This window comes from Centropristis striata, chromosome 17, assembly GCF_030273125.1.
Source record: "Centropristis striata isolate RG_2023a ecotype Rhode Island chromosome 17, C.striata_1.0, whole genome shotgun sequence".
Taxonomy (NCBI): Eukaryota; Metazoa; Chordata; class Actinopteri; order Perciformes; family Serranidae; genus Centropristis; species Centropristis striata.
Window position 1 is genome coordinate 10795096 of NC_081533.1, and position 26664 is coordinate 10821759.

At 36.8% G+C, this 26664-nt stretch overlaps 1 protein-coding gene across 2 annotated transcripts in view; it reads right to left on the minus strand.

Annotated features, from left to right (window-relative positions):
* Positions 1-1830: 1830 nt before the first annotated feature.
* The window catches only part of arhgef11 (Rho guanine nucleotide exchange factor (GEF) 11), a 44473-nt gene continuing 19639 nt past the window's right edge, over positions 1831-26664 (minus strand). For both annotated transcript variants that reach the window (XM_059354851.1, XM_059354850.1), the window contains 24 exons: positions 25531-25554; positions 25202-25328; positions 23857-23950; positions 23297-23326; positions 23021-23150; positions 20637-20843; positions 20444-20491; positions 20066-20214; positions 19147-19287; positions 17814-17890; positions 17407-17532; positions 15347-15464; positions 15105-15253; positions 13544-13619; positions 13263-13436; positions 11875-11956; positions 11702-11782; positions 10820-10866; positions 10534-10686; positions 9907-10143; positions 8888-9001; positions 8478-8773; positions 4907-5039; positions 1831-4816 (listed from right to left, as the gene is read on the minus strand). In XM_059354851.1, coding sequence (XP_059210834.1) covers positions 4767-4816; positions 4907-5039; positions 8478-8773; positions 8888-9001; positions 9907-10143; positions 10534-10686; positions 10820-10866; positions 11702-11782; positions 11875-11956; positions 13263-13436; positions 13544-13619; positions 15105-15253; positions 15347-15464; positions 17407-17532; positions 17814-17890; positions 19147-19287; positions 20066-20214; positions 20444-20491; positions 20637-20843; positions 23021-23150; positions 23297-23326; positions 23857-23950; positions 25202-25328; positions 25531-25554 — 2863 coding nt within the window. In that variant the 3' untranslated portion in view covers positions 1831-4766. The remainder of the gene's footprint in view (positions 4817-4906; positions 5040-8477; positions 8774-8887; positions 9002-9906; positions 10144-10533; positions 10687-10819; positions 10867-11701; positions 11783-11874; positions 11957-13262; positions 13437-13543; positions 13620-15104; positions 15254-15346; positions 15465-17406; positions 17533-17813; positions 17891-19146; positions 19288-20065; positions 20215-20443; positions 20492-20636; positions 20844-23020; positions 23151-23296; positions 23327-23856; positions 23951-25201; positions 25329-25530; positions 25555-26664) is intronic.

Below are 26664 nucleotides of genomic sequence, written 5' to 3' on the forward strand. Positions count from 1 at the left end.
ACTTGATTTGATTAACTGATGAAGGCAAGTTTGTAAAGAAACCTGTAAAAAGAGCAAAAAAAGCCCTGAAGCAGCTCATTGGGTTCTTATTAAATGGTGACAATTGAACTGAAAAACACACACTCCACATTTTATTTTCTTTATCCAGTTTTCTTTTTTAATCTCACAAAACACATGAATCTGAGACATGAGCTCTCTTTTCCTTCTGTGCAGCTAAACAATCTCACCAATTTTAAAAACAAGGGAGAAGAAAATAATTTATACATCCTTTTTTTTTAATCATATCTACAAAAATAAAATCAAATACGAGGACTAAAGGCTTTACAAAAAAAAAAATTAACATATATAAAACAAGTGGGTCTGATCTCTCTATATTACATGAGTGAACAAGGTTTTTTTTTGTTTGTTTTTTTAAAAAGACAAAATAAAAAGACAATGAGATGATAGTTAAAGACGTGTGTATGCATACAGTAGTTTGCACCGTGCAGGGAAGTTTGTTTGTGCAACATTTGTTTTTTTAAAATAATAAAAAAAAAAGGAATTAGTTATAGCATTTTTTTTGTTTCTTTTACAGCCGGTTCTGCTGATGTCAATGTACAAGATAAATGTGTGAAGAGAAGAAATCATGGAAGAAACTGAAGTGTAGAGGTAGAAATCGGAGATGAAAAACGTTGTGGAAGAAGAAGAGGAAAGAGATCCTGGCTGATTGGAGCAGCTCAGACCATCTGGCATTTCTGCTGCCAAAATTATGGACAACACATATGTTATGCATGTGACGGGTCCACAGCCTGGCATGAAAAGTGTGAAAACAAAGGAATTAAAAAAATTAAAAAAACGTCTGGTCTGAGATGCTTGAAAACCAGCCAAAAAGTTGAGGAAAAAAGAAGAAAAAAACGTGTTCCCTTCGACACCTCGGAAGAGATATTTCACTTTGGTAGAACATTTTTTACATTTTTAGCACAAATTGCTCGAGCTTCTAGCCACCCGGTGTTTCATATCGCTCACTTTTCCAAGTTCATAGGTGACTTCAGTGTTTGTGTCGGCTAAAGAGTGAAAAAACCTTCCACCAGGAAGTGAAATATCGTTTTTATTTTAGTAGAGTCTGTGGCTGGTAGTGTGTTAATATACTTGGCTGGGTAACTCACTAAAGTGCTCCTCAGTTAGTGTTTGAAACAAATAAAATCCAGTCCAGTCCAGAGAAAAACACATTTAAACTCCTTGTAAAACAGTTTGAAAACACAGTTTCTGTCAGTGTGTTAGAGTTAGTTCAAGAAAGATGGGAAATTAAAAAGCATGTTGCTTTAGTGTCAGTCTTTGCTGGTAACACGAACCTCGACCGAGGCGTACAAAAACCTTTCTGAGTGTCAAGGAAATGTATTTACTCTAACTTAAGGTCCAAAATAAATTAAAGGAATAGTTTGAGATTTTGCTGCATGTTAGACGAGAACGAAAACAATCCTGTGTCTTTGCCTTAAAGGGACAGTTTGGATGTTTTGACGTGAGGCTGTATGAGGCTCTTATCTATTATCAGTGTTTTATCTACAGATTAATACTAAATGTATTTTAGCCACCTAAAAGTTTTAGAGCTGCAATGATAAGTCGTCTAATTGTTTAGTCAACCATCCGAAAAATAATCACCAACTAATAAGATAGTTAATTCATGCTTAAAGTAATTTTTTTAATGCAAAAATGGCAAATAAATGCAAATTTCAGCCTCTCAAATATGCCGATTTAATGCTTATTTATTTATTTATTTAGTATAATTATAAAAAATAAATAAAAATGATAATATGTAAATCATAACTGTATCATCTGCTGTCTTTTGGAATAAGTTATTATGTTAAAATAAACTGTATTTAAAATTACAACAAAAAAAAAAGACATCAACTTTGACTTTGGGAAACCAGGATGGACATTTTTTACAATTGACCAAATAATTAATAAATAAAATAATCCACATATTTATTGATAATGAGAATCATCAGTTCAGGTGGATGTGATATTTGGGATATTTTTGCTGCTTTAACTTGCTGGGGATTTTCACAATAAAATACTATATCAATTCTTTGGACAACAATATGTATCACAAAGTCTGCTACAAGATGATTTGTTTCAATGCGGGTGTTTGTGACTGATATGAGATGATTAGATGGAAAAAATATATATATTATAAATATAACGTGAGAATTTCAAAATAAAGGTGTATCCTGAAGATGATATGTATTTTACTTTGCATTGGTGAAATTATATAGTTCATTCTATAGATTTAACTGACAACCCTTTCTGTTGGTGAACTGAAGTGGTTATGCTCTCTTCAAAGCCACCAGACTTCCTTCACAGAAACAGTAATTTCACCTTGCAGAACGTCTGAGTTGCTGGTCGTCCGTTGCCTCGATTGGTTAGTTTGTTTGAGTCATTGTGTGACTTTGTTTCTGTTATTGTGTGAATCCAAACGGACCCTTTTAAACACCAAACTGACCAACTCAGACGTTCTGCAAGGTGAAATTACTGTTTTTGACAACAGTCTGGTGGCTTTGAAGAGGCGAGGTCAGTCAGTGAAAACATTTTGAAAACAGCGTTCTTTTAAACAGATTTTGACTTATTTTTAGGTGGATAAAATACATTTTGTTGCTCCTGTAGTCAACAACTGACTAAAACTGAACAGTAATGATGTTTATCTATTTATTTTTATTCCTATTTATTCTTTATTTTCTCAGTTATCATTTATAGAATTAGACAATAATGTAACACATTTTATAAAAGTATAATAAGGTGTAACATTGTTAAATACTATCCAATAAAGTTTTTGTTTGAGAAAGTAGCTCTCTGGGTGCAGTTGCAGAGTGGTGCAAAATTCTATTTTATAAGTCTATTTTCATTCCAGCTCACAATATCAGCCTTATTGATGATTTCCCGCCTCTAAAATCAGTCAAAACATCCAATATCTAGCAGGCTTTAATCATAAGCTTGGTATAAAGAGCGGAAAGCTTCATATACAGTCATGGAAAAAATTATTAGACCAACCTTTTTCTTCAATTTCTTGTTCATTGTAATGCCTGGTACAACTAAAGGTACATTTGTTTGGACAAATATAATGAAAACAACAAAAACAGCTCATAAGAGTTTAATTCAATAGCTGATATCTAGACATTTTTCATGGTTTTCTTGATAATGATTTTGGTTATTATCAAGAAAACCATGGAAAATGTCTAAATTTCAGCTCTTGAAAACAAGGGTGGTCTAATAAGTTTTTTCCATGACTGTATGTGTTATTGATGATTTTCCGCCTTTAAAATCAGTATCGGCATCTGTCAAAAGCCCCATATCTATCAGGCTTTAATCGTAGGCTCGGTATAAAGATCCGTAAGCTTCATATACATGTCTGAAAGTGGAATTAATCTCTGCAAATCAGATCAAAATGTCAAACTACTCCTTCAAAAAGTTGCATTTAGCAGTTTTTACTTGGACCGTGTGCTCAAAGCGTTTCATTTCTCCCAATAAATAGAAGTTGTTCTGCTACTTGGTGAAGGATGGATCTAAATGGGTTTAAACAATATGCGTGGTACGACTGCTGGGTGGGAGAAAGTTGCTGGTTCACAGTATTTACCGTGCTATTTACACACACAAAACACCGTAGAGAGGGCGAAAGGACGCACAGTCCAACCTTAAAGTGCAGACAGGCAATGTCGGCGGCGATATTTGGCAGCAGTTTGATTGAGTGACACAGGCTTTCAGTGATAAAATTCAAGTTTTGAATCCGTTTCCTCGCGCTCGTCGTCAACATTGCCCGTCCCCCGAACCCTCGAACATCTCTCAAACTCAAAAAACGACTTTTACATGATCAGAACAGCTGCGTGAATCCACTGAGCTTGTTTTATTTATAATCGCTGAGATCCCTGTACGCCTCTGAAGCAGCGCGGAAAGTAAAAAAAAAAAAAAAACAACAAAAAACCTGCCAGCATTTCAGTAGTAAACAGCGCAGTAGTGTGTTTCCAGAACTTAAAATAAAAATGTCAGTATGAACCATGTAGTGGTTAATATGTTGCACTGATGGAAAGAGGATATGTCAGGTGGATATGAAGGTCTGAGATGAACGTTTGAATGGTGTGTGTGTGTGTGTGTGTGTGTTGGTTTCCTTACCCAGTGCAAATAACCTGAATTATATAGACACAGTCCTTCGGCCATGGTGGCAGGTGAACTCAGTGTGGTGGTGATGGTGGTGGAGGTGATGGAGGCCAACTTGGCTCAAACATTGTCCCTAAATAAAGCCTCCAGTCCCTGATCCGTCCACTGTACACGACAGAGGGATGCATTGTGGGTAAAGTGCAGGGGTGACGGGTCCCTCGGGTTATTTCTAACATTTCAACACTTTTCTGCTCCGTTCCTTCAACCAGCTCTTTACAGCGAAACATCCTTTTCCTTCACAAATATCCTTTTTTATTCCACTTTCTCTTCGTCCAACTTGTTTGTTTTTTCCCCTTCGTTCTCTTCACCGGTCAACTTGTCTTCGCGCCCTTATTTCCTCACGCCGGCCTTGGATCCCTCGTGCCTCAGAAAATCCTGTTGAATCCGACCAAAAAATAAACCACAGCTACGGTCCTTCCTGGGCTCTGCTCCACTGGCCAGTGCATGCAGGGACGAGGGGGTGAGGGGGTGATGGGGGGGGGCAGGGCTGAGGGGCCCCAGTCTGACAGTGGGTACGTATCGGTGCGTCCGTATGCCGACAATCAAGATGAAGTGAGGAGTTAATCCGCTCTGCTGCGCCGTCAGAACCCCGTCGACTGAATCTTCGGCTCTGCTGGACTTCCCTCTTTGCCTGTTCGGGTTCAAGAGGAAGAAAAATTATTACTTTTCGGTAGATAAAATGCATAATCAGCCGTCATGAGTAAAATAATCTCCTCCTCACCGTCTCCGGAGCCGCGGTCCAAAGATGGCGTTCTGGAGACGGTGGCTGAGAGACACGGTTGGTCCTCTGAGTCCTGGTTGATGAAGGGCTCTCTGAGGGTCTTCAGAAGCTTGTGATGGGACATCTCGATCTCCTGTGGGGGGGGGGGACATATGAGGTTAATAGTGACCAAAGTTAACATTGTATTGTTGTTCAAATGTGCTGAAAATGTTCAAAAAGTGCTGATACACACAGTGATACAAAGTTAGCAGCACAATGCACTTATTTTTTTGCATGAACATTAAAATAACGCATGCAATACCTCATGTAAACATACAAAGACGGTATCAAATGAGCATCAACCCTTATGCCCTCTTCGAATTTACTTCCCTCTCGTGACAATGGGAAATGGTTGAATTTGGTGGAATACAATGGAAATGTCAAATATCACTAATTATCTTCACAATAAAAACCTGACATTACAGAATGCATGGTTTTATACCATAATGGCTGTAAGCTTAAAAAATGTGGTTTGAATGGAAGTCTATGAGGCATTTTTGGCCACAAAAGGTCACTAGAGGGAGAATCTGGCACTAAATAAAAATACTAATGCAATCAAATACATTTTGTTGCAAATATGTGACATATCCAAAACTCTAATCTCCACCAAAACCCCAGCTCCCTACTATTTATTATATGGAAAATTTTGGGGAGAAATTATGGAAAACCTCAAATATATAAGCTGGCATTTAAAGGGTTAACATTCTGAAAATGATTTAATGTTTGGTACTTTTGAACAGGTTTCATTGTTTAAGGGATTTATGGGAAAAAAAAAACAGATTTTTTTATTGATGTATTGTGATTTAATAGCAGCTGTTTTTTGTGAACTTTTTTGTCCTTGAAGGTCATGAGAGGGTAGTAAATGCATCAATGGGGTATAAAAGACATGTCAAAAGACATTAATGACAATGGATTTTTTTACTTACTAAAAAGAAAAGTTCCTGCAAAAAATTCATGCCTCAAGCTGTAACACAGCCAAAATGATCAACAAATATACTGAATAGAAAAATGTACAAAAATGCCTGAAGAGGGCATAAGGGTTAACATTAGAGATGACACCTTGTGGCCAAGAGAGGTAACTGCACCCTGATGCACATGGCAATAAAAAGAAAACAGCATTCTCTGGTTTGCAGGACAATTTACCGTACGTTTTCAAAAGCGAGGTAATCAAACACGTTTTTAATGACAATAAAAAGGTTTATCACAGAATCGGTACACGTTTCATCTCTACATCAGTGTAACCATGAGAGATTTATGGACGACATTAAAGCTCAACTGTGCCACACCAGAAAAACAAAAAAAAATTAAATACTATTCATAATAAGTATGACGTTAAATTGAGTGTGTTGAGCGTTTCAACTAGAGTGGAAATAAGAAGTCTGCACACCTCTGTTAAAATTCCAGGTTTAGTGATGTTAAAAAATGAGAAAGAAAAATCATGTCAGAACGTTTTCCACCTTTAATGTGATCTATAACGTGAACAAGTCAATTGAAAAACAAACTTTTCTTTTAGGGTGAAAAATAAAAAACGTGCAATAACCTTGTTACCTGCTTAACATGGGTGTTTAGACTTTTTATATCCACTGTACATAATACAAAATAAGAGAAAAATTGTCGGAATCGAGCCGCAAACCTTATTTTTAATAAAAATAAAATGGACTCCCATGGGACAAATTAGTCTACCAACATGACTAATTGGTCAAAATGAGCATTTATTTATATGATTTTGGAGTTTGGAATTGAAAGCTAGACCTCAAAACTAGACTTAATGTAATTTATAGGTTAAAGCTTTTTAAGATTTTTGTAAGCTACGATGCACATTTTAGTTGACTAATGTGTTTTTAAAAAATGCTTTATTGCCTATATAAGCTTCACATTTTTACAATTGAAGAATACAAATTGCTTTGGGCCTATGCCAATAAATCAAAATGTACATTTTTTTTGTTTTGTTTTTTGTCACAGCCACAGGGAGCCACTGCAGATGGCCTGAAGAGCCACATGTGGCTCCAGAGCCGCAGGTTGCCTACCCCTGGCCTATATGATGAATACTGTCAAAATGACGCAATCTGATGGAAAGTAGTAAAAATGATGAATTCCAAAGCCAAAACCTACATTGAAACCGATATCTAATAAAATGCATGTATTATGCTTTAACATCTACGTCGATGCTTTAACAATAAAAAAACTGCATTTTGAATGGGTGTCAATGGCGCATTTTAAACGCTCAACCTTAAGAGTGTAACTATTGTTTGTACACAGTGTGTTTTAGCTTTACTGCAGGAGCTGAGCTGGAAATAACAAGTTCAAATAAAAATACACAATCTTGCCAAAATTCATGCAAAATGCAAAACTATTAACAAATGAAGAATGAAAAGTGCATAAAATGTGCTCAACCTGCCCTGAGGGTTAAGTAGGCAGTATGCAGTAAATATATGATTATAGTTAAAGCTCGGTGCAGTATGATCCAGTGGGAAAATCTACATTCCAGTGTTAGTAAACAACCAGAAGCTGTACAATATGCTGCATTCATCACACTCCACTATAGGACTGCAGTGTGAGCTCCTGCTCCCTGAAAGCTGATCTTCTCTGTTGGCTACTTTTAAAATATTTGCATAAATAATGTTGAGGTTGTTGAGTAGAGGCCATGGTGGAGAACTTCGGAGACAGACTGCAGGGAGATTTTGAAGTCTTATAAGAGACTTGGAAAGCAAAATTTCCCTCGTCACAACTGATCAGTATGAACCCTGTAAAGGCCGGTCAACACACTACAAGAGGCGGTCTGTTTGTAAACTGTGTGTGTGTCATCTCTCTCTCTGTATAAACATATATGGAAAATAAATAAGTGACAGAAAAAGAGATCACTGTCCAGAAGAAGTTTAAAGTAATTTGAGCTCTCTGTGTGTTACAAAAGGTTGAGAGTTGATGTGAGAAAGCCACCTGAACTCCACCATCCTGAACCATCAACACATATGTTTACTTTAAGAAATCGCCTCATATAATCTGTTTATCTAAGAAAGAAACTATAAAGACAGGCATTATCATAGACATTTGAATGAAGCATTTCATGTCTTAATTTATTTAATTTATTCTATTCATAATGATTATGGTTTACATTTAATGAAGACCTTAAATTCAGTGTCTCAAAAATTTTAATATTACAAAAGACCAATTTTAAAACTTATGTTAAATATGGAAATGTTGGCCTCTGAAAAATATCTCCATCTATATCACTCAATACTTGGTTGGGGCTATTTGACTTGAACTACTGGAAATGGACTTTTCTATTATATTCTAATGTATTGAGATGCACCTGTATATATACACATTTTAATTAATTCCAACTAAAAATAACTGTTATTCTGTAGTTAAAAGACATTTTTTTGCCGATTCCATAGAGCTGCAGGACCTACAGAATGATATATATTTTATTTATTGCAGTGAAACAAGAGGCCACAGTGAGTAAAATGTAAAAAGAGCAAAAAAACACCCTGAAACAGCTCGTCGGGGTTCAGAGAGTTAAACACAAACTCACCTTCAGCTGCCGTAACTTGCTCATCAAGCCCTCGATCGTGTGGAAAATCTCATCTACGTTTTTGATCACGTGGCTCTGGTGCTCTGATTGGCCCGATTCCTCCTCCTGTTCCTGTTGCATAGCCTCTGTTTGATTGGACTCAGGAGCGCAGGCGGGCGTTTCCTCCTCCTGCTGTGACATCACTTCCTCCAGAGGGAAGTGGGTGGCGGTGGGCGTGGGAGGGTCGTTGGGGTCGTTGTGGTCGTCGGTGGCGCTCTCTCCCTGCTCCGTCGGCATTACCAGGTAGAAAGTGTTCCCTGGAGCACAGAGAGTGGTCCAGTGAGTTAAATCACCACCCACATCACGTCATCTTTAATAAAAATCGTTGTTTGATAAAAACTACAGCACTTGACCGATGAGGTCGTCATTACCCTGCGTGGTTTCTTCGCCTCTCGGCTTGGATGATTGGTCGGAGGGGAGGGTGACATCAGCGGTGATGTCATCAGGGACAGAAGAAGAAGAAGAAGAAGGACCCGCAACCACAGCTATTGAGGATAGACGTGTGAAAAGTGTTTGGAATAAGAGTGAAACGGGGGGTGAGGGAAAATGTTGATGGAGGAGCACGTGGAGGATAAAGTGTGTTGTGAGGAGCGAGCAGAGAAAGAAAAAGAAGAAAAAAAAGGAGATTAAGTGTGTAAGAACCAAAATAATTAATCACCGAGTGCAGAGAAAACATGCAGAGGAAAGCAGCCGTTATGGACACAAAGAGTCGTCGGAAAACAGACAGGAAGCAGTCCGCTGAATTCACTTTAATAAAGTTCACCTCAAGAGAAATAATGATTTATCTAAAAATAAAGGTTTTAAATTTGAATCTGCTGATACAATGTAAGTTTCTCGGCAGAGAGTCTTAATCTTTTTATTTATTTATTTATTTTTGCAATTATATTAACCCTCTGAAACATATGTTTTCTTAAAGTAATCACCCAAATGACACTGTTTATCCTAGAAAGTAACTGTAAAAACAGGCATTAGCGTTGGAATTTGGTCTTTCCGCCTTAAAATTGTGATGTTTCTGCTAAAATCACTTCATTCTACAGGTCTCTTTTAAAAAGTCGACAAAATAAAAGTGTTTGTAATAACTAGATCCTGTTAAAAACATTAAATTCTGCTCCTCAGAGACACTGTGAAGCCACGATTGATTCTGCTGAGATGAACGGTCACGTGACAAATATTCACTGAAAAAAAAAATCTGTTTACACAGAGCTGAGAGGAGAGGACAGGAACTGCAGGCTCCTTTTTTTTAATTCCCTTTCAAAAATTCAACTCAAGGGAAATAATAAAGTAAAGAAAAATAAAGGCTTTTTAATTTATATCTGAAAACTGAACGAATTCAGCCGGTCCTGCTGAAGAATATGATTAACAGATGATTATTTGAAAATGTTTCCGTTACCTTTCCGTATGACCTGAACGCTGCTCGGCTGCTCAGCGTCTGGGGGCGGAGCCTCTTCAGGCTCGGCCTCCCACTCGTTGGTGCTGAAGTTGAGGACGGTCTGCAGAGACTCCGGCCGCTGTCTCTCCGTGAACGAGTTCCTCTCGTTGGCCGTCTCGTTGGTGGGCGTGTCGTCTGAGTCGTGGCTCCAGCCGTCCTCCTCCAGATCTCGTAATATGAGCTGCCTCAGTGTTTCCACTGTAGAGGCACAAAGAAAAAAACCAAAAAGAAATGGTTGGGCACTAAAGTGAGGTAAGAGGAAAAATAATCACGTGACGAATATTCACTGAAAATCTGTTTACACAGAGCTGAGGGGAGAGGACAGGAGAATAGTTCAATCTAAATAACATGTGGAGGCAATCAAAAATCAGACAGAACTGCAGGCTGAGAAATTCCCTTTTTTTATGAATTATGTCATTATAATTGTGTTAATCTGCACAAAAGACATGTATGAGTTGTTCCCACTTCTAGCCATGATTGCGCTGATTCCATAGGACTGCAGGACTTTTATATTTAATGTATTTTATATATTGCAGTGAAATACAAGGCCAACAGTTTGTAGAAGTGATCCAGATGTTTGTTTCTCACCGTCTTGTAAAGCGGCCTCTGCCACACCGACTGCTCTTCTCTCGCCACAGATGAAATCTCCTGATTGGTCCGTCGGTGTGTTTTCTGAGAGAACAATGTCGTCGTTGGAGGAATGAGTCTCCATGGGATCCGACTGCTCCGTCATGGAGTTGTCTGAAGATTAAGAAGAAGAGAAATGAATATCAAATCATTATTTCTGTGACTCAGTCAGAAACTCTATTTTGTGTCACAAATATCTTATGGCTGTTCATTTATTTTAGGATGATGGTTATAATGTGCTTATTACCTGCAAAGACATTGCTGCCAGTCGACACTGGGGACGCCGGGGACGCACTGGAGGAAATAAATGTATAAAAAAAAGCATTGAAGCAAATGAGAAAATTAAAACATCAAATAGAAATCAGTGTTTCCCCTGACATTATATTAGGACAGGAGGGACAATTTATTAATTCTTTGTTTTTTAATAATAAATTCATAGAAATTAAGAAATAAACTTAACTTTTACAATTTAAATAAACTTGTATAGTTCAAGTCTTGTGTTTCTGAATATTGTTGTGTCAATAATACATAAATAAATGTGTGTGTGTGTGTGTGTGTATATGTCATTCCATTGTTTTCTATTTGTGTATAAATAGCTCATAAGAGTTTAATTTAAGAGCTGATATCCAGACATTTTCCTTTTTTTTATTGATAATAACCAAAATCATAATCAGGAAAATCATGGAAAATGTCTAAATATCAGCTCCTAAATAAAACTCTTATGAGCTATTTTTGTTGTTTTCATTATATTCGTCCAAACAAATGTACCTTTAGTTGTACCAGGCATTAAAATTAACAAGAAATTGAAGAAAACAAGGGTGGTCTATTAATTTTTTCCATGACTGTATATTTATATAGAAAGAAGATTAATTTATTTTTTATATTATATTATATATTATATTTATTTGATTATATCAGTATAAAACATGTTACTTGTTGCTCTTATTGATTAAGAAATCCCACTTAATTGTGTGGAAATTACTATACTTTGATTTTTGGTTCCTGGATAGAAAATATCCTGACAGTGATTTATCATTTTAAACCTTGATCTTTCTTTTTAGTGTCACCTCAAAAGGAGCCCTGACACATTTCCTTAATCTCTTTTTTCATAGACGTAACATTCACTTACGACATCCTTATGGACCCGTGGTTTATCAGAGGTGACGAGCCGCCAGCTGATGAGATGGTCTTTTCAAGTAACTCTTTCCAGCTGCAAAACAAAAAAAACACAAGTTCCTGAAAGTCTGAAGAAGAACATGGACGCTTTATAAACCTTCTTAGCAGTCACAGAAAACCGCTTACGTGTTTTTCTCCGACGACGTCCCGGCAACCAGCTCGTAGATCTGCCTCTCTGTGGTGCTGATGATGTACAGGGCTCTGTTGTCTGGAGGGAAATCACAAGATTTACACATTACAACGCCAGAAAAAAAACAACTCTGCCCCCTTTTATAGAGAATTGGGGGTTGTGTGCAGCGGATTTTTAGGGGGAGATAGCAGGTCAACTATAAATGCCACATAGAAGTGGTGGACATCATCTGAAAGCTGAAAGTTCTGGTCATTTATTTCATAAAAATGACTTAATTAGTCAATTAATCAATTAGGTAAACCTATTAAGGTCTTTAAGGGCTCAGAACAGGAATGTTTGACTCTATGAAGTTAATTTTCATGTTCAATTATGTCCCATAAGATGATGAAGCAATTTTTTGACTGATACCATTTGTTACGCACATTTGGTGCTGAATTAGCCATTTTTTAAAATTTCAGAATGGATAAAAATGGTCAAACTCCTGCAGAATATTATATCAATACATCCAAGATCTTTGGAACAACACAAAAAAATCCATGCTGTGATTTGGTTTTAAAAACTTTATATACAGTCATGGAAAAAAATATCAGACCATTGTTTTCTTCTATTTCTTGTTCATTTTAATGCCTGGTACAACTAAAGGTACATTTGTTTGGACAAATATAATGATAACAACAAAAATAGCTCATATCATAATATGGTAACCAAAATCATTATCAAGAAAACCAAAGAAAATGTCTAAATATCAGCTCTAAAATTAAACTCTTATGAGCTATTTTTGTTGTTTTCATTATATTAGTCCAAACAAATGTACCTTTAGTTGTACCAGGCATTAAAACTAACAAGAAATTGAAGATAACAAGGGTGGTCTAACATTTTTTTCCATGACTGTATTTTTGTGGATTGCTGTATTTTCAGCGATTGGATGACAAGCACTTAAGTTCTCTAAACTGCTGAGAAACCCCCTTATTGTCAATATATCTATACAAGCTATACATTTCCTGAATTTAGGTCTCTAGTTTGTGGTTGCAAAGTTTCATGAGGCTGTGATTATCCTAGAAGTCACAGCAGCTCATTTTATACAGTGAGGTCAAGAAAAGCTCTCACTGCAATGAAGTGGCTACTACTGATGACTAACATCATTCTACATGAAGAAAACTGGCCTCATTTAATCCAGTAGAGTCTCAGCTTTCCAGTGATACCCAGTTTAGGCAATTCAAAGCCTGTTTAGGGACCCCAGTATGCAGAAATATTCATATGCGATAGGCGAAAATAATGCATGAGAAAAACTGTGTGTTTTTGCTTTAAACTGCATTTAGTGAAGAGGAGACTTGTAGTTACCCACAGAGCCCGTTTTCATTCAGATATCTTGATGCCTTGTTACCTGTAGCTACTGAGCGGACCAGCAGAGAGTCCAGGTTCACCAGAGGGCTGAAGGACGTCTTGCTGTCTCCGCTGCCTCCACCCAGCCAGCGGGTTGGATATCTGAGCTGCAGCCGGTCGTCGGGGCCCCTCTGCAGGAGGACCAGGCAGTCTGACAGCAGCAGCGCTTGAATCTCTGACGGGACGAGAACAAAGACGACAGAGTGATGAAGATGTAAAAAAAAGAAACAAACAAACAAACTGCTGTATAAACACAGAATGTATCCACACAAAGCTACGGACCTATCTGCTTATCTTTGCTGACTTTCCACGTGAGAGGGCCGTCGTGGATCAATCTCTTAGTGGTGAGGTCCAGACTCTGAGAGAGGAAAAAGAAACGTATTTAGGGGAAAAGGAGGAAAAGGTTTTTATCTGTTGTTACAACATGAACAAGAGAAAAAACAGTAAATCAGCACAAACTATTTTTACTTCATCAATCACTACTATGCCTGTCACGATAATTACTATATCGACTTATCGTTTGATATTGTTGTTTACATGCGTGACTTTTTGTGCTTTTTTGTGTTGTATTTAAAGTAATGCTGCAAATGTTTGACATATATTTTCCCCTATATTTCCCAAGCAGCCATTCCTGTTTATATGTTATTTAAATAATTAAATAATATAATACATAATGATTATCTCATTGCAATGTTTTGTTAACAGAGCCTGAAAGTCTATTTTATTAGTTTTGGTAGTAGTTTATTTATTTATGTTTCATTTATCTAGGATATCTTAATATTTCTTTTCCGCATTTCAATTCAAATGTTTAATATTCTCAAGATTTAAAAATTCATTGCTGTGGAAAAGGATGAACTTATTATGCTCTAATATCGTTATAAAACTAAAACAACATCGATACAATAATACTATTTACTACTTTTATCGTGATAGTTTCTGGGAAAATATATCGTCTAAAAAAATGTATTATCGTGACATATTATCGTAATCTCTACTAAAAATTACTTTATTCATCAATTAAGCAAACATAATAAGATATGTAAGGGTTCAGAACATTAATGTTTCTTCTGAAGTTAATTTCCAGCTCAACTGTGGCTCATAAGATGTTGCAGCAATTTTTGGGTTGATACCATTAATTTCACACATTTGGTGCTGAATTAGGAGGGGGTTTTTAAATGGAGAATGGACAAAAATGATCAAAAACCCTGTAGAAACCCTGTTTCAAGCTTTTCCAGCACCTTAAAGCTTTGGTATATTACATATGTCTTTGAATACATACATAGTGAAAATTATTATTTAATTTCAGGCTCTTCGCTTAATTTTATTTCTATTGTATAGGTTTTTGGTTGTGAAATTCAAGCACTTTTCAAACCTTGAAATAACCACATTAAAATTCAATGATTTAAAAAATCCATGCTTTGATTTGGTGAGAAAGTACTTCTGTTCTCTAAACTGCTGAGAAACCAGCATTAACCATTTGATCACCTTAAATAGAGGAGCACTTTTCAAGCACTTTCAAGGTCCATTTTCAAGCTTTTCCAGCACCTAAAAGCTGTGGTAAATTACATATTTCTTCGAATACATACATACTGAAAATTATTATTTTTGTTTTTATTTTAGGCTCTCCAACTAATTTTATTTCTATTCTATAGGTTTTTATTGTGAAAGAAATACAATTGCAAGCATTTTTTCCAAAACTCAAGCACATTTCAAACCTTGTGAACACAACAACATAAAAAAAAAACCTAAAAACATTTTGGAGATTTCTGTATTTTCAGCGATTGGATGACGAGCACTTCTTTTCAATAAACTGCTGAGAAACCAGCATTAACCATGTGATCACCTTAAATAGAGGAGCAGCATCAAGCCTGCGTTGGTATTGGCTGAGGCGTTGCCGGTGTTGTCTTTCCCCAACGACCTGGTTCACAGCCTGCAGGATCCCTCTGCAACAAGCCTGCGAGCGCTGGAGTAAAGGGAGGTCTGACGAACCGGCTGAGTGAAAGAAAAACAACAAAATCAGTGTTAAAAATCTGTATTTTGGCTCATTTTGCTGTGCTGAATGGTTATTATATGATGACTGCTCACCCTCTGTGTGTTTCATGATGTTGTCCAGCAGCAGCGGGTACTTGGTGAGTCTCTGCATCTCAGACACCAGCAGGTCTTTGAGCTGCAGCCTCCGACAGTGAGGACTCGCTTCACACTCCTGCACAGACACAAGGGGAGTCAGGGGAGTTTGCACAAACATGTCGGCTTGGACAAAGAGGTCGATGCTCGACAAATGGATTAGACCAGCGGTTTATGTCACAGCTGTCCTCTATTAACAGCATTAGTAATTACCAAAATCATTTTTCATGTTTCTGTAATGGTTAATACACCAGTATGTAGAAGCTTTTTAACCCAAATGATATTTTAAATGCTAAAATATGAATATTATTGTTATCCAGGAATTTAAAAAATTACCGTTTTACAAATAAAAAAAACTGTAAAAATATCACATTATTATTCCTTGATTACAAATTGTAGTTATTTACTTGCATTCTTGAACAGAAAAATGAGTTTTAGTGGTTGAATGTTCTGCTTCAGGCTCAAATTTGGGTATAAAAAGGTGAATTCAGTTTGTTCTTTAAATAAATAACAATAACATTTGAGTTTTAAACAAGCTATTGAAAGATTTCTAAGATATTTATGTTTCCTCTTTTTTATGACATGTTGTCTAATAGATCTGTTAAGCACTGTTTGCATGTAGAAAAAGTTGTCTTTCAATTTTTATAGTAAATCATAGACAGGGATGCACCCTTGAGTCAGTATTGGGCCGATACTGGCTTCAATAACTCGATCAGATATTAGTTTTATTAAAAGTTTATATACTGTACACATATTAAAGACTCTTACTTTAATTCCTGTTTAAGTTTTGACCAATTCGTTGCTGTATTAAAGCCTCTGGAGATTCCAAGTAACTTGACTTCTTCATGACTTTACAATATAAAAACGAAGCAGCGTGTTTTTCTGCCGTCAGCTTCTCTCTAAAGTACTGACTTCAAACTCCATGCTAGTTTTAGTTTGATGGTGATTGGCCAAGTGAAACCAGAGATAAGGTCAAATCCAGCTCTGGAAAAAATGAAGAGACCACTCTCACAAATGTTTCTTAAAACAGCATCTCTACATCTAAGGCAGCCGGTTCATTCCAGTGTTTGTTCCATTCCAACACAAAATTAATATGAACATGTTTTCTTTACATTATTCAAGGTCTGAAAACACTGCATCTTTTTTTGTTATTTTGACCAGTTGTCATTTTCTGCCAATAAATGCTCTAAATGGCAATATTTTAATTTCAAATTTGAGAGAAATGTTGTCAGCACTTTATAGAATGAAACACAACATGTTCATTTTACTCAAACACATACCTATAAATAGTAAAACCAGCAAAACTGATCATTTTGCAGTGGTCTCTTAATTTTTTCCAGAGCTGAATATTTAGTATAAAAATATAGAACTAGATTTTATCCTCATTTTACCGATTATGTGTTGTATTTGCAACATTTCAAATTCTTTATTGAGCATGATTGTGCTTAGAAAGTAAAAAAACAACATCATCATGAAAATCAGATTTAATCTGGGTTTTTGTGTGTGTTTTTTGGCTCAAAATGTTGATCCAGTAAGTCAAAATATTCTCAGGTCATACAAGCGAGGTTGTGCTGAAAAAATTGTACCTATTATTTTTAAGTTGTATAAACAGGCCGAATAAAAACGATTAAAAAACAGCCAAAATTTGTTAAAATGGTCACACTTAAAATCTCACTTTAAATTGAATGTATTTGTTAAATTTTGCTTTAAAAAGTTAGGAAAACGATATTTAAGTCAACTAAATCAATATTAACTGGAAAAGCACATAATATATGGGGGTTAAGGACTAATAAAAGTGCAACTTTACAGAAGTAGAAATGTTAATCATGACCATTTATAATATACATCTCGGTAAAACTAAAATATTCACATTCCGAATCAAGAACAACTGACTAGAGAACTGCTATTAAAATCATTAAGACGATCTTCTTTTGAGTGATATGTTGTATTAAATGTGAGGAGCATGCACAGAAGTGTGTGTGTGTGTGTGTGTGTGTGTGTGTGTGTGTGTGTGTGTGTACCTGGATCGTGTGCGCAAAACGAGGGTCTTTCCGTTTCTTGTTCTTGATGAGCTCCAGAGCCTGAGACATCTGGCTGCACAGCTGCGACGCTTGCTCCTGAAATTCGTCTCCGGCCGCACCTTCAAACTACAAACACAAACCTCCGTTCATTAACATGCTAGATATATGGATAATATGTGAGTATTATGGCTGTAATGAATGTAGTCATATTGACAATTATCGCTTCTCTTCTATTGATGTTTTTGAATGAAGCTAAATCCTGGAGTTAATGAAAACATTTGGAGTCAGAAACAATCCTACAAATTTATTACAAAATATAATACAATGCAGATACAAAAAAGTTTCAAAATAGAAATGAGCAGATGAAAACAGCATATAGAACTGACGGTGTTGATCGTTTCACTCACCCTGGCCAGCACGACGTCCCCGATGTCCTGAACGACGGGAGTTTCTCTTCTCTTCTTCATCGACTCGCACAGACTTGCTGCGAAAACATACAGAAGACACATAAACCCTCTGAATATGTTAAAAACAGGCATTATCATCGAAATTTCCAACTTCCGACAGTCATAATTTATGAAAGTTTCCGTGAGAAAAGGTAACCGAAACGAAGCTTAGAATTGTGATATTTCTGTCTAAATCACTTTATTCTACATCTCATTTAAAACATCTTCAAAAATAAAGTGTTGGTAATAACTAGATCCTGTTAAAAACATTCAATTCTGTGAAGCCATGATTGATTCTGCTGAGATGAACGGTCATGTGACAAATATTCACTGAAAATCTGTTTACACAGAGCTGAGAGGAGAGGTCAGGAGAAGCTGTAAAAATGTAAAAAGTTCAATATATATAGCATGTGGAGACACAATTTCCTCCCCCAATATTCATGAAACTTGTGTGCACTTGGAAAAGCGTTGTTTATCAAAGTTCACTTTTTATTCCAATTTTTATTTAAATAATTTATCAGAGAAATTCAAGTTGCTTTTTTCTTTTCTTATGATTTCTGTCATTATAAATGTGTTATTCTACACTAAAGACATGTTTGAGTTGTTCCCACTTCTAGCCATGATTGTGCTGATTCCATAGAGCTGCAGGACTTATAGATTTATACATATTTTACATATTGCAGGGAAATACAAGACCACAGTGAGTAAAACGTAAAAAAAAAAAAAAAGAAGCAAAAAATGACTTGTTGGGGTTCAGAGGGTTAAAAAAAGCTTCAACTCATGCGGTCGTCACTTAAATTATTTCAAACACTACCAATAAGATCATTCATAAATGTCGCGCTAAATGCTGGTCTAGTAAGACAATAATATCATACACTTTCATGTTGGCTCTTAATTAAAGCTCAGAGTACATATTGACTCAGTGAAGCTGCGGGCTGAGATTACACTCAACAGTCACTATTTGCTTCACTTATTATTATTTACCTAGCAACATTCAGGCCTGAATACATGTTGACTCAAAGTACAACTCACTATACTGGGCAAACAGAAGAAGCAGAGAGCAGCGACTCTTACAAGAGGACACAGTGGAAAGTTCCTCAATGTTACTCACATTTAAATACTCACACTTATTAAAGATTTCTTAATAGGGAAAAAGTCTAAAACTATGCAAGCAAGGATGCAAAAATATACTTTACACGACAAAATGCAGCTATACTTGTAATTACGGTAAATACTCAAAACATAAATAATGTTATAAATAAGGAAATGTTCCTTTTCACACACACAGACTGACCGTGGAGTTCGTAGACTTGAGGCAGGTTGGGGAAGATGCAGGCCAGCTCATCAGAGTTCAGAACGGACCTCATCTTCTGGAAAAAGACCTGGTCCAGGACCTTCAGGGTCCGCAGGTGGGACGCCTCGGTGGTGTACAGCTCTGATGACGAAGAGAGCAGAGGAGGTCATTAATCAGTGCTAGAGCTGCTGGAATACAGCAATAATAATGAATAATAACATAATAACAGGATTGTTTTGGTCGTTATTGAGATCATAATTATTTAACTTGCCTTTGGAAAAATCATAAAGTGATCGAACTTAAAACAACAAAAAAAACATGTATTTTTTTCATGATGTTTACAATTAATTAATTAATTATTAAACAAATAAAATAAATGCATTTTAGTAATAAAAAATAATCAATAAAAGTATATCAGATATAAATAAATAAGATCAACTTCTACAACCTTTTGAAAGCCATTATATAAATTATATATATATATATATATATATATATATACATACATACACATTCAATATATAAATATATTATTCAATATAAATAATAAATAATAGACCAAAAATGTTTTGGCTCAAACATCGTGCACTACCACAACATACTGAAAACCCTGAAAGATATATTTTATATAAATATATACATATATAAAAAACAGCAAAAAAATTGGCAAAAGTGCAGCACTGTACAGAAAAGGACGCACTGGATTTATAACGCAAAATAAAAGGAGAGCATCTTAGAAACTAAATGCAGCACAATAACCACTTCATCTTGTTATCTTGTTTTTAGAAACATTAGAAGCTAAATCGTAATTGATCATAAAAGATTAACCCCCAGCCCTAATCAGCGCCTTAACATGTTTTTAAAATGTCTTGTGTGTGTCAGTTGTTTGCTGTTAACGCGTGTTGAATGGGACTCGTACCGTAGATGACGGCCTGCCGGTCCACCTCCCTCGGGCTGAGCGTGGCGAGGAGCTGAGGAGGAACCGTGTCCTGCCAGTTCTGACTGTCGCACACCTCGTCCTCCAGCGCCGCGGCGTCCGGCAGCAGGGCCAACGGCGAGTCCACGCTCCTGACGGAGTCACGCACACACACAAACACAGGACACGCAGACAGAAAAACAAACAATTATTACAGTAACACAGCTTCTACCGAACAAATGCAACATTATGGGGAAACTAAAAGCTGATTTCTTCAAGAGTTTTGCATTTGGGGGAGAAGTCAGCCATCTTTATCTCTAATTTCCTGCCAGTTAACGACTTAAACCTATGATCATCTACGGGGATGGCATTGAAACTCACCTGCGTCTAGACCGAGGGGTGTATGGGGGTGTAGGGTTCTCTAGAGACCTGAGTTTGAGAGAGAGAGATTGCATGAGGTGAAAACCTAAACTTCCAGCGGTAACATCTGGGAGTTAAAGTGGGGGAGAGCTTTTAAACACTTCTTTGTGTCATCTTGAGGGAATTTGTGATGAGCGGCTGAGCGGATCTTTACCGTGCAGAGCTGCTGGATGCAGACGACGAGGCGCTGTGCTGCAGAGGCCTGAGCCCCGGCCCCTCCCTCTCCTCCCCGCAGTCCTCCATGTCCACGTCGCTGCGGGAGCGAGGCACAGACTCCGTGCCGGAGACAACGCCCCGTCTGCGTCCTTCGCCCTGAGCCTTCAGCGACTCGCTGCGTGCCAGACGCACTGAGACCGTAGGGCTGCACGAGAGAATGAAACGCTTTCAGTCAGGTGCAATATCGGCCATATGAACCCACAGAGACGGAGCACGAGGCAAATCACTCCATCACTTTCATAGACTTTGTATTGAATGAAGAAGTGTCTGCTTACAGCCTCTCCTGTCCTCTCCCCTCTGCTCTGTGTAAACAGAAGCCGTTCTGTCCAATTTTAAGTGAATATTTGTCTCTTTTTCCCCCATACAGTACTGTGCAAAAGTCTCAGGCAGGTGTGAAAAGATGCCTAGAAGAACGTATGCTAGTATGAAGATAAAGGGAGGTCACACCAAATATTGATTTGATTTAGATTTTTTCTTCTGTTCACTCACTTTGCATCTTGTTAATTGATTAAAATAAACTATTAACATTTCTATTTTTGAGATAGAACAGCATTTTTTCCCCACACCTGCCTAAAATTTTTGCACAGTACTGTACACGTCTACCTTATGTTAATCCCATGCAGTTTGGGGCGATATCTAGCCATTTTCCATGGCTTTCTTGATAATATCCTAAATAATTATCAAGAAGACTGGCTCGATATCAGCTCTTAAATTAAAGTTTTATGAGATATTTTTGTCATTATTTTTGTCCAAACAAATGTACCTTTAGTTGTAGCAGGCATTAAAATGAACAAGAAATTGAAGGAAACAAGGGTGGTCTAATAATTTTTTCCATGACTGTAGTTTTCCTCATGCATTAAAACGTGCTATTTTTTCACCTACTGTATTTGAATATTTCTGCATAATGAGGTCTCTAAACAGTCTGTGAATTACATAAACTATCAATTATTCATGTGGGATGATGTTGGTCCCCATAGGAGCCAATGAGAGCATTTCTTTAAACTTGACCTCACTGTATAAAATGAGCTGCTGTGACCTCTAGAATAATCAAGGCCTCATGAAACTTTACTACCACCAACTAGAGACCAAGAGCATTCAGAGGATGTGCAGCTTTAAGAGGGTTTCTCAGCAGTTTAGAGAACAGAAGTGCTCGCCGTCCAGTGAGCAAAAATACAGAAAACTCCAAAATGTGTGAAGTTTTTGAAAGTTTTTCTCTGTTGTTCCAAGGTCTTGGTGTATTGATGGAATATTATGGAGGGTTTTTGACCATTTTATCCATTCTAGGTATTAAAATAAATTGCCTAATTCAGCACCAAATGTGTGTAACAAATGGTATTAAAACCAAAGATTATGGGACATAGTTGAGCTTGAAATGGAGTTCAGAAAGTCAGACATTAATGTTCTGAACCTTGAAACACCTTAATAGGTTTACTTGATTAAGTCATTTTTATTAAAGATTATATGACCAGAACAGCTGGAGATGAGCTGCATCTCAAGTTAATCTTCACAGCTTTCAGATGATGTCCAACATTTCTATGTGGCATTTATGTTTGACCTGCTATCTCCCCCTAAAAATCCACTGCCCACAACCACCAATCCTCTATAAAAGGAGGCAGGATGATAAGGAGTTAAAATAATGTGCTTATATCCGACTATGTGTACTTTGTCAGTTCATTAAGTCCATTAAACATTTGGTGACAAGTAACAAGCCCTGAAAAATCACTTTTCAAGACGCCTCCTTTTTGTCCTTTCTCCGCCTGTTTTTCACAACATGTGGTCTATTTCCACTCTTATACAGTCATTGAAAAATGATTACACCACCCTCGTTTTCTCTAATTTCTTGTTCATTTTAATGCCTGGTACAGCTAAAGGTACATTTGTTTGGACAAATATAATGATAACAACAAAAATAGCTGATAAGAGTTTGATTTAAGAGCTGATATCTAGACATTTAACATTGTTTTCTTGATAATAACCAAAATCATGATCTTTTAAATTAAACTCTTACGACCTATTTTTGTTGTACCTTTAGTTGTACCAGGCATTAAAATGAACAAGAAATTTAAGAATAATTTTTCCATGACTGTAATACTGTCAGTTATACATTTTGTGACCCCAAAGAACACAAATAAAAATAAATATATACATCAGAAGTTTTCTGTTCCTGCCTTCATCTTTACTCTTCTTGATTTGTTTGTAAAAACTCCGTGTTGACCAGAACTGTGCAGCAATGTACATTTTTCCCCCTTTGTCCAGACCAAATGAACCAAACTAACAGCTATGAAAGCTCCCTAAAGGAGGAAGCAGAACTTGAGGAGGTACCTGTCCATGCTGTCGTCTCCCAGGCTGCTGGTGGAGAGCCTCTGGGGGTCGGCAGCCTCGCCTCCCTCCTCTCCCGTCTCCGTGTGATTCTCAAACTGCTGAATGATGTTTCTCACACTGCCCGGACGGACTAAACACACACACACACATATTGCTTAACTGTACAGTAGGAAAAAATGGTGCAACACTCCCTGAAGAATGACTTTAGTTGGGTATGTTTGTTGCAAAGCAACATTCAACTGAAATAAAGAAAAGTGCGTGACGTGAAATAAATACCTTCGGTGGGTGACAACGGGACATGGAATGCTACAAAACCAAAGTGAACCGAAAAGAGACAATGAAATCAGAAGCACACGACACAATGGACATTCAATAAATCAACAAATAAAAGCAATAAAAGGGCCAACAGAGGACAGAAATAAATCAATGACAAATGGAGCATTGCATGTTTGTGTCAGTGTGTCTCTGAACCAATACTGTCAGCTGCTGATTTTCCATCTCTATAAAATGTTTTTTAAAAAGACGTCTAAAAGCCCATTTAACTTCTGTTGTAAAATTCTAACTGACACACAAATACACTTTTCTATCATGGTCATATTTTAGTTTTTTTATTTCTATTTTTGTTTGTTATTACTTTCTTATAACTATGACATTTTAGGTGGAGGCTTTAAATAAGCCTTTACATTATTTGTTATCTTTGTCATTTTATGTCATTCTAACAATGCAAATAAATAAACCTAAACTTTTCACCGAAAATCTCAGACTCTCATGATTATGCATGAATGTGTGTGTGTGTGTGTGTGTGTGTGTGTGTGTGTGTGTGTGTGTGTATTTACTGGACTGGGATGTGTTCCGAGGTTTGCCGATGTACTTCAGGATGGGATTTCTCTTTTTATCCTCTCCATCTTTCTCTTTCTTGGTACCAGTCAGCTGTGGAGAGAGAGAACCCGTCACGTCATATAATCAATGTTTAAACACATTATTCTTATTATTTGACTGTTATATTTTATTATTAGTACCCTTTCATTTTTGTTTAACCCTCTGAACCCCACTCAATGTTTGTTTTCTTTAAGTAATCACCAAAAATACAGTTTGTTGCAGAAAGGAACTGTAAAAACAGTAGTTTTTGTTGAAGTTTGAACTTTCCAACACTCATTGAATTGACTTTGATCAATTGATCAAAACGAAGCTTAAAATTGTGATATTTCTGTAAGCAAGCAAATTCAAATACTCTGAACCCCACCATGACCTTACGTTTTCTTTCACTGATCGCCAAAGATACAACATTTATCGTAGTAAATTTAAAAAATAGCATATAGTGATACCTCCTCTATTACATATCAATACTTAAAAAAGAAAAATCATAGGATCATAGGAAATGAAAGTTTCTGTTAGAAAAAGTAACCAAAATGAAGCTTAAAATTGTGATATTTTCTGTCAAAATCACTTTAATCTACATGTGTCATTTAAAACGCTTCCAAAATATAAAGCGTTTGTAATAACTAGATCCTGTTAAAAACATTAAATTCTGCTCCTCAGAGACACTGTGAAGTCATGATTGATTCTGCTGAGATGAACGATCACGTGACAAATATTCACTGAAAAACTGTTTACACAGAGCTGAGGGGAGAGGACAGGAGAGGCCATATGAAGAGGTTGTAAAAATGCAAATAGTTCAATATGTACATGTATAGAATAGCACTTTTTCAGAAAAAATTGTCTTTTTTCTTTTTTTATGATTTCTGTCATTATAACTGGGTTATTCTGCACAAAAGCCATTGTTGAGTTGTTCCCACTTCTAGCCATGATTGTGCTGATTCCATAGAGCTGCAGGACTTATAGATTTGATATCAATTTTATATACTGCAGTGAAATACAAGGCCACAGTGGTTAAAATGTAAAAACAGCAAAAAAACACCCTTAACCGTAGTTAAAACACTGCTAAAAAAGAATAATGCTGCATTTCCTTTGCTGACACTGTAATTGCAGTGCTAGTTTCACACAAATTACGCAGCAGAATAAAAACAGATGCCCAAATTTATATTTGCAAGTAAATTTACAACTCGTCTCGTACATAAAAAACCCACAAAGTTAATTTGTACAAGTGTGCTTTCAAGATTAAACAGTAGATTTTAGTAGTATTTATCCTGCGACGTTTCCTCTCGTCCCTGCCACACGTACCTTTTTGGTCTTGAGGAAAGCAAGCCACTTCTCCTTCTCTGTACTCAGACCGGGGAAGACCTTGGAGTCTCTTAGCTTGATACCAGAGTGACGCAGGTACAGGTGCACGGCGGACGCCAGAGGAGAACTGAGGAGCAAGGGGGGCGGAGAGAGAGAGAGAGAGAGAGAGAGAGAGAAACGAGGCAAACATGTAAACGTGAGGAGAAAAGCCCAGAAGAGAAGACAAACACAGAAAAAAAGGTGTGAAGAAAGAAGCAGATCTCTAAAAACATATTGACAGATTGCTGTCAAACTACATTTCACTCCAACAGACAAGAAACTTCCTTTACCTTCGGTCCTCTTCGTGCTTTGATCTGGAGCGGGAGCAGAAGGAAAGAAGAAGTAAATAACAGGCTTTCAAAGAGATATCCAGTTTAATTCCTTCAAGTAAAATCCAGTTGATTCAGGTGCAAACACAGGTGTAAGAAACTGTCGCTGTAGTGCTGCAGTCATGTGATGGGAATCGGCCTGTGGGTGTTTAAAGTCAGAGGAGTAAATGTCATGTGGTTTCACGGTTTAATGACCTTTGTTATGATAGCTTGGATGAGCTCCCGCTGTTGCTTTGTAATAACTATTTTATAGGGATCCTGTTGCTAGGCAAACCTGGTCCGACTGCGAGTGTGTGTGGAGGTTAATATTCACTTCACGGTTAAAGCAATGTGCAGGTGTAATTAGTTAACCCTCTGAATCCCGTTTTGAACTGTCTTGAACTGTTTTCTTTAATAGATCGCCAAAGATGCACCGCTTGATGCATGTAGAAATAAACTGTTATAAGACTGTATATTTCTGTCAAAATCACTTATTCCACATTTAAAATGTTGCAGAAATGATGAATGTTGATTCTGCTGAGACGAACGGTCACATGACAAATATTCATTGAAAATCTGTTTACACAGAGCTGAGAGGAGAGGACAGGAGAGGCTGGAAACATGTAAATAGTTCAATGTGTATAGCATGTGGAGACACATTTTTTCCCAAAATCGTTGACACTTGTAAAAGTGTTTTATATATAAATTCTATTTTATTCCAATTTTTGAAAAAAAATTATGAGGAATTCAACTTGCGTTTTTCCTTTTTTTATGATATACGTCCTTATAACTGTCTTATTCTGCATGTAAAACATTTTTGAGTTTTTCCCACTTTTAGCTATGAGTGTGGCAATTTCATAGAGCTGCAGGACTTACATATTTTATATATATTTTATACATTTCAGTGAAATACAAGGCCACAGTGAGTAAAATGTAAAAAGAGCAAAAAACGCCCTTAAACAGCTTGTTGGGGTTCAGAGGGTTAACAGGTGGATTTAGACGCAGAAAATCAGTTTCGGCCTTTTTATTTGGCTTCAGAGTAAAAATATGTTCACAAAGTCCAAAGTAAAACAACCTCAGCTGTTCAACTTGTCCAGATAATGAACCCATGCCCTC